This window comes from Gambusia affinis, linkage group LG02, assembly GCF_019740435.1.
Source record: "Gambusia affinis linkage group LG02, SWU_Gaff_1.0, whole genome shotgun sequence".
Classification (NCBI taxonomy): domain Eukaryota; kingdom Metazoa; phylum Chordata; class Actinopteri; order Cyprinodontiformes; family Poeciliidae; genus Gambusia; species Gambusia affinis.
Window position 1 is genome coordinate 3,833,521 of NC_057869.1, and position 13,696 is coordinate 3,847,216.

General features: G+C 37.2%; 1 protein-coding gene across 7 annotated transcripts in view; it reads left to right on the plus strand.

Moving 5' to 3' along the window:
* Positions 1-13,696, plus strand: part of nav2a (neuron navigator 2a) — a 251,668-nt gene that overhangs the window by 141,231 nt on the left and 96,741 nt on the right. Inside the window, exon 1 of one of the 7 annotated variants that reach the window (XM_044135757.1) lies at positions 987-1,221. The exons of the other annotated variants lie outside the window; for them this stretch is intronic. Coding sequence (XP_043991692.1) covers positions 1,171-1,221 — 51 coding nt within the window. The 5' untranslated portion in view covers positions 987-1,170. Of the gene's footprint in view, positions 1-986; positions 1,222-13,696 lie in introns of those variants that run through there. 7 annotated transcript variants of the gene reach the window in all.

Below are 13,696 nucleotides of genomic sequence, written 5' to 3' on the forward strand. Positions count from 1 at the left end.
GCAAGACATAGGAATTTGTTTTAGGTAAATAATTCCTTAATATTGATAAATAATACTGGCTCTACTGGCAGATTATTTCAGTTATAGGAAATAAAAATGATAAATAATGTCAATAAAGAAAACAAACTAATTAACAGCAAAGCTTTTAAGTTTTTGGTTAAAGTTAATTTAGAATCCAATTCTGGCTGGAAAAAAAATTATTTAATGTCAAAAAACATACAATGGTTTCAATTAGAAATATATCAGTACTTTTTAAAAAGAGACTAAAATAGAGATTAAAAAGTACATTTTAATTGAGACATACAGTACAAGCTTATTTTAGGTCAGTAATTCCTTAATACTGATTAAAAAGTTCTAGTTTCACTGGCAGATTATTTCAGTTGTAACATGGTAAAAATCTCATGTCATAAGTGAAATAATGTGCCAGTGGAAATATTATTTGATTATTGACTTAAAACAAGCTCATATATTTTCCTGAAAAGTTACCTGTAAGTTAGTTTTGTCTCATTTCAAAGTACTAAGACATTTGCACTAGAAACTAGATCACAAATACTTGGCAAGATTTGGTCTCCATACACTGCGATTAAAAGTTCCCCCATCGTCGTCTTTTTGCTGCTTTTCTTCCATTTTATTGGGGGAGGTGTGCTTTATCGGGGGAGGGGTATGAGATCTGTCCCTTTCTTTTTCAGCCTCCTCCCGTTTGACCAAAGGTCTATTGAAAAGCAATTGCACAATGTGTTGCTGTGGGCGAGGAGGAGGAGGAGGAGGAGGAGGAGGAGGAGGAGGAGGAGGAGGAGGAGGAGGAGGAGGAGGAGGAGGAGGAGGAGGAGGAGGAGGAAGAGGGATCCTGCATTTGGTTTGGCAGCAGCTCAAAGCAGCAGCAGAGGCGGCGGAGCTCCTCTCGCCTTTCACCTCCTCTCTGGTCCAGAGTGGGTGGGGAGACGCTGGAGGGACCCGGTTCTTCTGGTCCAGGCAACCAGAGACCTGCTGGGTCCCAGCGTAGCAGCAGCTCTCCCTTCAACCTGAGAAACCGTCTGGGATTGCTTGGATTTTTTGAGTTTTTTCCCCTCTCCATTTCTGTTGGGTTAAAGTTGGTCCTGATGTGACCCATCAGGACCCGACGGGTCCGCCAGCCGTCCTGCTACATGTGAGGCAGGTGTATGAAGCACCATGAGTTTGATGTTGTGTCGCTGGGAGCAGAACAATTTCACCATGAAACTGGTAGGTGGGTCACTTCCAGGGTCAAGTACCAGCCGGGATTTGGGTAATTATCAGCTTTACGTGTTTTTCTGTCGTCAAAATGTGTAAAAATGTGACAGAATGGGAAGCTCTCAGTTTTCCAAAAGTCACTATAGACATTCTTGAATTGAGTTTGGTTATTTCTACAGAAGTTGATTAGAGTCACTTCAAAAAGAATTTCGACTTTAATTGACATTTTTTGCAGATTATTGACTTTCTTCCTGCAGATTTTTGAATTTTCTTCTCACAATCCTGACTTTAATCACAGAATTCTGACTTTTTTCTGAAAATTCAGACTTTTTTTTCACAAATTCTTGACATTTTTTCTCAGACTTCTAACTTTTTTTTCATAATTCTGAGTGTTTTCTCAAAATGTTTACTCTTTTCTCAGAATTCTGAAATATTCTTAATCAAATTCTGACTTTTCCTATTACAATTCTGTCTCTAATCACAGAATTTTGACTTTTATTTCATAAAATTTGATTTTAATTTAAGAAATCAGATTTTTCTGATTTACTTCTAAGTTCATTTTTGCATTTTTCTGAAATTCTGACTTTTCTTCTAATAAACCTGACTTTAATCACAGAATCTTCACCTTAATCAACTTTTTTCTCACAAAGGCTCACAAATCTTTTTTTTCTGTAGAATTTTGTTTATTTCTCTGCAGAATTCAAAAAAAATTTTTCGCAGAATTCTGATTTTTTTTTTTTCACAATCCTGACTTCAATCAGAATTCTGGCTTTTTTTCCCTGTTTTTTTTTGTTGTTGTTGTTGTTGCAGAATTCACATCTATATTTTCTGAGATTAAAATCAGAATTATGAGAAAAAAGTCAGAAATTTGAGATTCTCATCAGAACTTCTGAGATTTAAGTCAAAATTCCCTTCCTTAAGTGGCCCTAATTCCTTTCTGTATATTTCTATGTTGATGTATTATTTATAGGGCTTGTCTCGTCAGGCTGTAACAATGCAGCAGCTTCGGTGTTGGATTACTAAAAGGCCGCGGATTAGCAAAGGGTTTAATATAAAGGGAAATGCTCTGTGGTTTCCCCTCACCTGATTCCATCTTTCACTTTGATGTCTGCTTGAAAAGTTACAATCGGGTCAATTATGCCTTTAAAGTTCTGCAGCACATGCGTGCACAAGCCTATTTTCCTTTGAAGCATTAGCAAAACATCATTCTTTCACTTTGCTTTGTGCATTGTTGCACAAACTGACTGTTCAGGGCAATATGGTGCTGCAGAGGTAGTAAATATTCAGCAGTCTGGGATTCTGAGATAAAATACAAAGCAGGTCAGCTGCAGAAAAGACATGTGGAGCAAAGAAATGGAAAATCAGACCTTTGTAAAGATTTCAGAGTCGATAGCATTAAAAGGAGCAGATTTATTAAAAGTCATTTTATTCAGTAAGCACCCTGTTGAGGCTCTTTTTCTGCTTCTCCTTCTCTTGTCTGTATCTCTTCTGGGGCAGAGAGGAAGGGAAAGCAGTGGAGGTTCTTAGATGAGTTGATAAGAAAGCTAGCTTAATTACACAGCTAACCCCCACACACCTCTACGTCAGTGGGCGTGTGTGTGCGTGTGTGTGTAAGCAACAAAAAAATAAGTGGAACTGACAACATAAGCATGAAAACATCAGCACATTTAGAAGATTAAAACGACCCGCCGTCTGTGTTATGAAGTGCAGTCGATGTCGGTAATCTATTCCATTCGATTGATTATTTGACCGTCATGGTTGTCATGTCAACAAATGACCTGGGGTCCATAAATCAAAATTATTGTGCCACTTGCATAGGGAAGGCATTTGTTCCATTTTAAAGCTTATTTTATTAAATTTTTTAACAATATGTGTCAAACATTTTTGCATTTTGTAATTGTTTGAGCTGTTGCTAAAGCCTTGATCTTATCTTAGGTTTTCACCTGCCTGGCTTACGCCTTAGCCTCGGGGAAAAATGGCAACTAACGTGGTTTTATTTTAACATGGACTCTTAAACCGTTAACCAAACCTGAAATACATTTTTACACATTAATTCAGAACTTTGAAAAAGCTCCTTCTGGTACTTCTTATGGAAATAAATTATGAGATTTAAATGTGATGTTGTAAAAAACGTTAGTTTTTACTCAGTTATTTGAACGATATTATTTTATGTCATCTGGTGATAAATAATGTTTCTCATGTGCTCTGATACTCATATGTCTGCTACATGTTAATGGACAGAGAATTAAGCCATAAATCCTCAACATTTAAACCAAATTTTATATATAAACAAACAACAAAGTCCAGATTAATCAAATGATAAATTTGAGTACTTAATGATTAGAAAGATAATTTTTAAACAAGTTTTTCTTGTATTTTAGATACCAATGAGCTGATTTAACTATAAAAGTCCCTAAATCAGTTAACAAAAGATGAAGTTTATCCTGGCTAATTGTTAAAAATATTGTTAGAAATAACATTGCACTGCAAAAACACAAAATCTTACCAAGTAATTTTCTCTACTTTCTGGTACCAAAATCTTAGTACACTTAAAATAAAACAAAACAAACTTACAAGTAACTTTTCAGCAAAATATAGGAGCTTGTTTTATGTAAATAAATTTTTAATATTGATGAAAAAGTTCTAGTTTCACTAGCCGATTATTTCACTTATAAGTTTGGAAAAATGTCTTGTTATAAGTGAATGTATCTGCCAGTGGAACTAAAGATTTTTCATCATTATTAAGAAATTATCGACCTAAAAAACTCCTGTATTTTGCTTAAAAGCTACTTGTGAGTTAGTTTAGTTTTATTTCAAGTGCAAAGACATTTGCACTAAAAACTAGACCAGAAATTTTTGGTCAGATTGTGTATTATTGCAGAGTTTCAGGGATATGAATATTCCTATCAGATGTCAGGAAGTCCTATTCCGTCCCATCGCTCTGGCTTACTAGCATACGACTTTGTTTCCCAGGCTCCACCAGCTGGGTAAAGCCCAAGTTGTTTGGTCTGCCTTGTGTCTCGCAAGGCTTCTCTAAACCACATGTTTTATACGCCAAACGAAGTACAAGCACATGAGGGCTTATTTAAAGCTGGCCTGCTTCAGCTCCCTGCGGGCTGAAGCCACTTTACAGGCCTGTGTGCGCCGGTTGGCAGGGAGGGTTACCGACCCGGACCAGCCGACTTCGGTTGGTGCTGCTGGCTGATCGGCTCTAGATGCTGCAACTGTTGATAAAACTGTATTGTTTGGAGCCTGTAGTTAGTCAGCTACTTTATTTAAAATCCCATTCATTCGCGGTTTTTATGCTTTGCTAGCTAGATGGATCTTCAACAGAGTTGGGTGGTAACTAGTTATGTTTACTTATTTACATTTATGGAAAGAATGAACTTTTATTAGGAGTACTTCTACTAAGTTGTACTTTTTAGTTTTACTTTAGTAATTTTATTATGAAGTATTTCTACTCTTACTGGAGTAAAATTTCTGGATTTTCTACCCACTGAATGAAAAACAAACATGTTTCAACCAAAAATTCACCAGACACAAACCAGCAGTTTCTGTAAAAGATTTAAAAGTTTTTTATTGAAAGCAACTGATTTGCAAAAATGTATTTTGCCTGATTTTGATATTTGTTGTTACTTTTATGAAGTATTGACATTTTTGTCCTTAAAATGCCTAAAATTTCCACTCTGCTTTACATTTTAATATTAAAATATTAAATTATTGATAATTTGATCAGTTACTTGTGTAGACTTTTTATCAAATACTTTTTTACTCTTACTTGAGCACAATTTTTGGTACTGTGCCCTCCTCTGATCTTCAAGTTCTTCCTCGACTGGGGACTGAAGCGACATTTTGAGTAAATACATAGTTCTCATTTGACGTCACTCTTCTGCGAATTTTGTGACTGACAGCCATCTTGGGAGGCGGTTTCTATGGCAGCAATAAACAAACCTCAAGCTTCCTTGTTCCTAACTAATTTATAAACAATATAATTACAACTACTTGAGTACTCTACCCATCTCTGTGGGTAAATATCACTGATATTTACAACAGTACTTACTGTTGAATTAGCAAAGTTAGCTTAGCTAATGTAGCTTTTATCTGCTAGCTAAGACAGGCATGTAGCCTGCGTGTTTGTTTCTCCTCACTCTGCCAGTCATCAGAATCTTGTTATTCATATGAAACGTTCGTATGTCCTTTACAAATCCATTGAATCCAAGCCATTTGAAAAATCTGTTCCCCTCCTCGCCTGTGGGGGCGCTGCACTAAAAAACACTGAAGGAAGCACTGAACACAACTTCCTTCTTCGCAAACTGTAAACAAAAATGACTTTAGCGGTTGTAGGATTTCTGTCTTGTCTTTGGTAAAAGATCATGAACCATTTCTCCTGTTAGCGCTAGACCGTCATGTTTGTTTTGGTTGTATTTACCCAGAATGCCTTGCGTTGTCGTCCACTCCCTGCCTTTGGAGCTGTCTCCGGTCCACTCTGTGTTCATACATGCTTTCCAACCTCACCAGAGTTCAGAGATTTTTACGCGGACCAGAGTTAGTTTCATTCACACCTCCACAAACAAACTGGATTTTCTAGACAAACAGAATTTTGATTGAAACAAACTGAACAATTGCTGACATGAACGTACCCTAAACGAGGTAGAGGTGGTGATAAGCTTAACAGGAAAAGTGCCCCCTAATCAAATTCTGCTTTCTGCCCTGTAAATCTCTGGGCCGGCCTTGGCTAACATGAAGTGGTTTTTAAAGGAGAATTTGTTTTCTGCCTTCCTATGTTGGTTTCTTGTTCTTTCTTAATGCTGCAGGACTCTAATGGTGATCCATTTATTCAAACCCATTGTCAATGCAAACGTTTGTAAGTGTTATAAATCTGTAATTTAAAAAAAAAATTACAGATTTTTAGTAAATATACATAGAAAAAGAGGGAAATTTGGCGGTTCAAATCCAAAAATATGAATGAAATTGCAGCAGATTGTGGTTCTCTGGCGCGTCAGGAGACATCTGTTCAAATCTACCTCTGCTTACGAAGAGCTGCAGCCACTCACTGTATGTCTTTTTTAGATTATTGTGTTAGTGACTCAATCAGTCCATCCATCATTCTCCCAGCAGCCATCTGCTGGACGGCCCAGCTTGGGTCAGAGGGGATGTGCCGCCACATGTCACCCTCAGCTCACGGCAGCATGGAGACATGCTGACTCCTTATTGATGAAAGTGAGCAGATGGAGGGGGTCAATAACCAAATATGCTCTGTGATATTTCTGAAGAGCCTTCAGGTTGTGAAATGTTCATCCTTCATCTTCTGAAGACAAAAGAATAAAACAATTGTTGCAAAAAGGCATCAAAGAAGTCTGGAAAATGTTGAAAACTATATATATATATATATATATATATATATATATATATATATATATATATATATATATATATATATAGTTTCTTCTGTCAAAACTGAACTCAACTAAATTATGATTATTATTTTTTTTAAATTTGTATTCTTGTGTGCTAGCAAATTAATCGCTCTAGCTAGCTTCAACTCACTGAATCACCATATAGATAGCTAGCTAGATACCTAGCTTTCACTTGCTAAATCTATGTAGCTAGCATGGTAGTTTGAATTTGCTGAATCCTTCTTTATATAGGTAGCTAGCTTCAACTCCCTGAATTACTAGCTACCGAGTTTTCTGCTCTCCTTGTGTGTTTACCAACACAATTTAGCAGTAAGGAAGTCAGCAAATGGCTGACTTCCTGTCCCAGACCTACCATGACCTTCAAAATAAAAGCCTTATTACTCTAACACAAAAATTAAAACAAGACATGTGGTAAATGTCGCCAGGCTGGGAATCGAACCTGCGACCACTGCCACGAGGACTAAGGCCTCAATACGTGGGTCGTGCTTTGCCCCTGAGCCACCATAGCACCCCACAATTCTGACTTTTAATTAAGTTAAATTACTATATTCTTTTTTGAAGTGTCCCTAATCCTCTTCCATAGAATGGCATCATTTAAACCGCATAAAAAAACACTTTTGCCCCAACATAAACGTCACAATTTCTGCATGCTTTATGTCTCTACCTCGAGAGGAATCGAGTCTGCCTGGGCCTACTTGACTCAGACTGAATGACACTCAAGAAAGACGGCGGCGGGTGGGCATGGGGCTGTAACAGTGTCAGGATGTCTGAAGCTTCGCCGAGCTGTCTGAAAAGGGGCGGGGGGCAGATATAGAGAAGGCTTCCTGTAAAGAGAGGTAAATCATGTCATGTTCCAACCGGCAGCAGCCCATAAAGACGCTGCGACGGAGATAAGACAGTCAACAGCAAGTGGCCACTAAACCGCTTCTGTTCGCTCAGACTGCTCTCATCTTCTCAGGAATGTCTAGCTGTTTGTGTGGGTCTGTCGGTAATCTTCATCTCGGTGACGACCTCGCATGGCGCTCTATTGCGGCCTCAAGGTGCCGCCCAGGAGCAACAGCCGCTTCTCCTGTGAGAACTACAAAGTGGTAAGAAATGAGAAAGAAGCATGAAAAATACGACAAACGTCAAATCATTTCGGATTTGCTTGTAGAATAACCAAACAGCCTGTAGGAAAATGTGTTAATAAGGATCATAATGACTGCTGGTAGCAATGATTTCAACAGACTTCAACGCATAAAAGAGGAAAGGTCAGCTTGAAATAGACTTGTCATGAGTAGAATCAGATCTGCAGTAGCTGTTTGGATTTATTATAGCAGCTTCACACTGCAGAAGATACTTTGTAAATCTGACACACAAAATCCTACCAAGTATTTTTGGTCCAATACATTCAGTAAAACACCAAAAAACTTTTCCGCAAGGTATTGAAGCTTGGTCTAAGTTAATTCCTTAGTATTGATAAAAGAAAAAGAACTGAAAAAGGTAGATTATTTCACTTATAACACGACCTTCTCCCATGTTATGAGTGAAATAATCCACCAATGAGATTATTTTTATCAATAATAAGGAATTATTTACTTTCAACAAGGTCCCCCCCACAAAAAAATCCCATGAAAATCCCATGTGATTTTCATGGGATTTTTTGGATAGGGCTGTATCTTTGCTGTAAAGTTATTTGTAAATTTGTTTTGTCTTTTGCACTTGAAACAAAAATGCTTGGTAAGATTTTGTGTTTTTGGAGTGTAGCATGCTAAATAGCCACCTTGTTAATGCTTTGTTGCCTTGGTAACAAATGTTGGCAAAAGGCATCAAAGAAGTCAGTTTATATTATTTCTTCCATCAGAACTGAACTAAACTAAATTGTAATTAATTATTATTATTATTATGAATAGGGAGAGCAGGGACTGACTTGTGAAATAAGTTTTTTGCTTTTAAAAAGTTCCAACTGCCAAAACGCAGATTGTAACTGAGACCATTAGTGAGAAAAGAAATGAAGTGGATTTTGACCCCAAAACAATTTTGAAATTGCCGTAATGCCCACAAATATCGCCCTATCTGTATCAAACTTGGTCATGACATTGATACACATGCCTGCTCCAGTAAAATGTTTTTGAAATTTTCCTAGGCCTTACGGTTTTCTGTCAAAGTGCTTCAAAGCGAAGTCATGCACCAGGGTAACTGACGCTTCTCAGCCATTTTCATACTTTTCTGAAAAATTTCAAACCTCCGCGCACGCCATCACTGTTATTACTGTGAGTGCAGAAGAGATATGGGTCGCAGTACTATCAGAGACGACAAATTGGCCTCTCGTACGCTTCAAACGGTTTTTGAATACGTATCACGGTTCCCAAACGGGAAGGTGTTGTTCGGACTGCTTTTTTCACAAAAACTGACTGGGTGTCTCACAAAGATAGAATTCTTTCTCCACCTCTCTGTCTCACACACGACAGTTAGCAGAGGATCAACTATTTTACTGATAACTGTGTAAAGTCTGGTTGTGTTTAAAATAAATTTTTTCATTTTTCATCTCTTCCTCCATGTCTTTAACATTCAGGTTTTCTTTTAATAAACCGATAAAGCAGGAAAGTGTTGATGTTCAGTAAAAACAAACATTCAGCTTCATATCAAAACTTCTTGCTGTCAATAAAACATCTGATACAGAAAAACAGACGTTTTTCAAAAGAGTGGGCTGACTGATGATGTCATCAGCCGCTATGACATCATCAGTCACAGTGGCTCTGTATCAGTGGTCCCCAATCCCCGGCTGCGGTCCCGGTCCATGGACCAATTGGTACCGGGCCGCGCAAGAAATAATTAAATATTTCCGTTTTCCTATCTTTTACAAGACATTTTCCCAAAAAAAACTTTCACAATAACTGAAGTAATGACATTGAATATTACATTTATAAAAGCAGTGCTTTGATACAAATATTCCAAAAATGCCAAAGTGTGCAGGCATCATTTATTCAGTTGTTATAACGTGGCGATAATGGATGGCATGTAAAGGAATCGTCTTTAAATCGATGGAGCGCTGGATGGTGATGAGTGCTGGCGATTTTCACATTTCTTTTTGTAATAGTACCACAAAATATCACAATAACAATTTCAAGCCCCTAAATTCATATATTTGGACCATCTGGAAAACTTTTGCTCTCTGATCCACGATGACTTCTTCAGCTCAAGGGCAGAGTGGCGGAGTGAAGCCTGGCCTGACCACGCAGAGTCTGCGCTGCGGGGATGGCATGCGTCCATCGCTGCCTTTTGTTGTCAGGCTGGGGACTCGGCGAGGCGGCAGGCGTGTTGGATCTACGGCACATTTTGTGGTGTTTGTGTGAAAAGACGATGCAGCAGTCTGGGAGAGTGACTCATCACAGCTTTGATGGTTTTAAAAGCGTATTATGAGAAGCTGCTCACAGCTGTCATGTAGAACAGGGTTGTACACTAACACTAAACAATATGCTAAGTGTTTTGAACAGGGGTGAGCAAAATGGACTTTAAGTTTTATCACAATATTTTATGGTTCTGTTGTTGCAACAACAAAAGTGAAAATAAGAACTGCTTATTGCTTCTTTTTTAGGTAAATATATGTATGGCAAATTCTGCTGGATGATAAACCGGCCCAGAAATTATTGCGATAAACAATAATATTGTCGTTTTGAGACCATTTTCAACTAACATAATAATAATAATAATAACAGCAATTATGACATATTAATGCAAGTATAGCCACTTAAAGATGAAAAACTTAAATTTCCAAGGAACATAAAGCATTTTGAATATCCAAAACAAAAAAAAGTGGGTTATAAAGTCTCTGTAACCAAAATTGCATTTTAGAAAATAATGATCATTCAGCTCAGACAGGGAAAACAGGCAAACATGGCAGGTAGGACTGGTGAAATTGTAGTTTTTTTTATATGCATTCCTAAAATGTGTCCAGGGGGCCACACAAAGCCATTCCCGGGGCCACAAACGGCCCCCGGGCCGCACTTTGGACTCTCCTGTCGTAAAGGAAGCCAACGGTCAACAATGTTTTGCTTTCTATTTTATGGACAAAGGCTGCAACCTGGGCTGAACGGCTGTTAATAATGCTGGTGTATCATCACCAGAACAGGATGTTGATGGGCTGGACTCAGCACAAAGAAGAGTTTCATACTGAATGAATGAAGGATCTGGTGTCACATTGCTTCTGTCTGATGACGGGAATACCCCTGACCTCTGCACCAATTATCAGCTCCTAAAAAAGACCCGTGTTCCCTTGAAGAGGGAGATTTGGGATTACTGGGAGTCTCTGGGAATGGTGGGATTTTAGAAACATAGAAACATATAGAAACAGCATGCCTGGACAGCTGCTCATCCAGATTAAATATGTTTGTACTGGGTTGACAATGGAAAGATAGAAGCAGAAAATAGTCAGATTTCAATGTTCTATAATTGACCAGTCTTTAAATATATTAGAATAGTGTTACAGATGGCTACGGAAGATGATTAGTGCCAAAAAAAGAGAAAAGAATTCCGATTTTTTTCCGGAAAGACTTGAAAAAATCTGTGAAGTACCTTTTTTAAAATCAATATTAACAACTTAAATAAAACATATTTCAAGTGTACTGACATATTTGCACCAGAAACTAGACTAAAATGCTTGGTAAGATTTTGTGTTTTTGCAGTCTAGACGCAAACTCTCAGTGAGAATAAAAAAAGTCTCTAGTGAAACAATGAGCAAAAAAAAAAAAAAATCCCAGATTAAACTTCATCCTTTCAATTTGCTCTCTCAAAATAAAGGAAGTGCGATGTTCAGAAGCTTTTGTGCGAGCATGCAGGTTTTCTTTGAAGCAGTTTCGGGGAAGCAAATTGAGGGTTTGGGCTGCAATGAAAGACCGAGGTGAAACGGGTAGCTCTCATTCAACGCACTGAAACCAACAAGGGTGGCTCAAATAACCTGCGAAAACGGATCCATTCAGACTTAAAGAGAAAAACAACTAGAAGATTCAACAGCCTGTCTACTAAGCTCTCTGTTTATGTAAAAAACACAATATAGAGTAAAAAAATGTACCAACTGTAGCAACTAAATGTAATTTTATCTAAATCTGTAACAGTCTTAGCATCTACACTGCAAAAACAAAATCTTAACAAGTACTTTTAGTCTAGTTTCTAATGCAAATATTTTAGTAGAATTAAAATAAGGCAAAACTAACTTAGAAGCAACATTTCAGCAAGATGTATAATTCCTTAATATTCATAAAAACGTAGTTTGACTGTTAGATTTTACTCCAATGTTCAAAGTTTAAAGATTTGCCAGAGTAACTTTTAAGTTTTAGACTAAACTAAGACATTTTCACTACAAACTGGAAACAAAAGACTTGGTAAGATTTTGTGTTTTTTGCATTGTAAAGACTAATACTTACTCTGGGTTAACATCTTGTTGTTAATTTAAAACTACACTGCAAAAACACAAAATTTTGGTATTTTTGGTCTGGTTTCTAGAGCAAATATTTTAGTCAAGAATTCCTTAATGTTGATAAAAACGTACCTGTTTGATTTCACTTCTCAAATGGAAAAATTTCTTGTTATGAATGAAATAATCTCAGTGGAACTAGAACTTTTTCCTAAATTTTACTCAAAACAAACTCCTCTTTCTTGTTAAAAAGTTACTTGTAAGTTTGTTTTGTCTTACTTAAAGTATTCTGAGATATTTGCTGGAAAACTAGACAAAAAAACTTTTTGTTTTGTGTTTTTGTAATGTCAGTCTCACTTAAAGGTTGCTTTGAAGCTTTTCGTATTTAATTTGAGGTTGCTTCTCTAATAAACCGCTTGCATGCTAACATGAGTTAGCGTTTGAGCGCTAGTCTTTGAAGTTTGAACACCTGCTGTAAACCGACATGACGAGCAGTGATTCATCCTTTTTTTTTTAGTGCTTCAGCAGAAAAAGCCCTGAGTGTGTTTACAGTGCAAACACAGAGAACCAGAGGTCACCGCCATGTCAAACCCTAAATGCTGCTTCGTTTTTTTTTTTTTACATCAAGACCAGGCGTCCCTTCTAGATTAACAGATGTTCTTCAATTTCACAACCATTGAAAAAAAAATAAAAAATCCAGTTCTTTCTTCTTTGAGTGGAGAAAGTTTGCACGTTTTAGGAGAAAATAAAACAAAGATTTTGTCTTGTTGAGTGGAGTAGCTTCTGTTTTTTATGTTGCCGGTTTGCTGCCCTGTAATTTGCAGTCATGACTTCCCTCCTTTGAGATTCTCTCAAACGTAACCAAACATCACCGCCATGTTTACAACGTGTCAATGTTTAGGTTGCTTTACAACCGTTATAACTTTGTTTTTTTGGCAGCTTAAGGATTTGATTTTTCAAAAACAAATCTTTATCAAGTACTTTCTCCTCGTGTGGAAACTTGAGATTCAAGTTTATCATGTCTTTTACCAATCACACTTCCAACTTGCTGTCAAAAACACAATCTGTTTTTGACAGATTTTGATCTTTGGGAAATATGGGAAAAATGTGCTGCAAGTTTTTCAGAGCCATTTTATGTTTGTGCATTAAAGCATTATGTCTCCAAACTGTATTCTATTTGTATTAAGCTCTAAAAGTTAATTGATGTGTTTTACTGATCAGATCCCTGCATAAGATCAATGTATATAAATATGTATAATTTTTTTCAGAAATGTGATATAGGTAAAAATTGTCCAACTCTTCTCTCTGATTTGCTGCATCTCCACTGAATACTCCCTCTAAAAACTGGGCAATTTCACAAACTTAAGCCTTAATTAAAGCCCTGCTGCACTTGTTGTAAAAATGTTTCTTTTATAAGACATTTCCCAGTAAAAAAAACATGCTTTTTTATTCCCAATCCTGACATTTCTGCCAGCAGATATCAGCAAGTGGTGAATGATATAAATAAGATGTCAAAAAGAGGAAGATGAGCCGCCACACATGTTGGATCCCTGCTGAGAGGATCTGAAGCGAGTAGATCCACGAATTGTCCGTTTCTTAAATATAATTCCTTTATGAAGACTTGGATCACTTCTCAACCTTCCTGCCCTCTTTTTATTCACTCAGAAATAGAAACTTG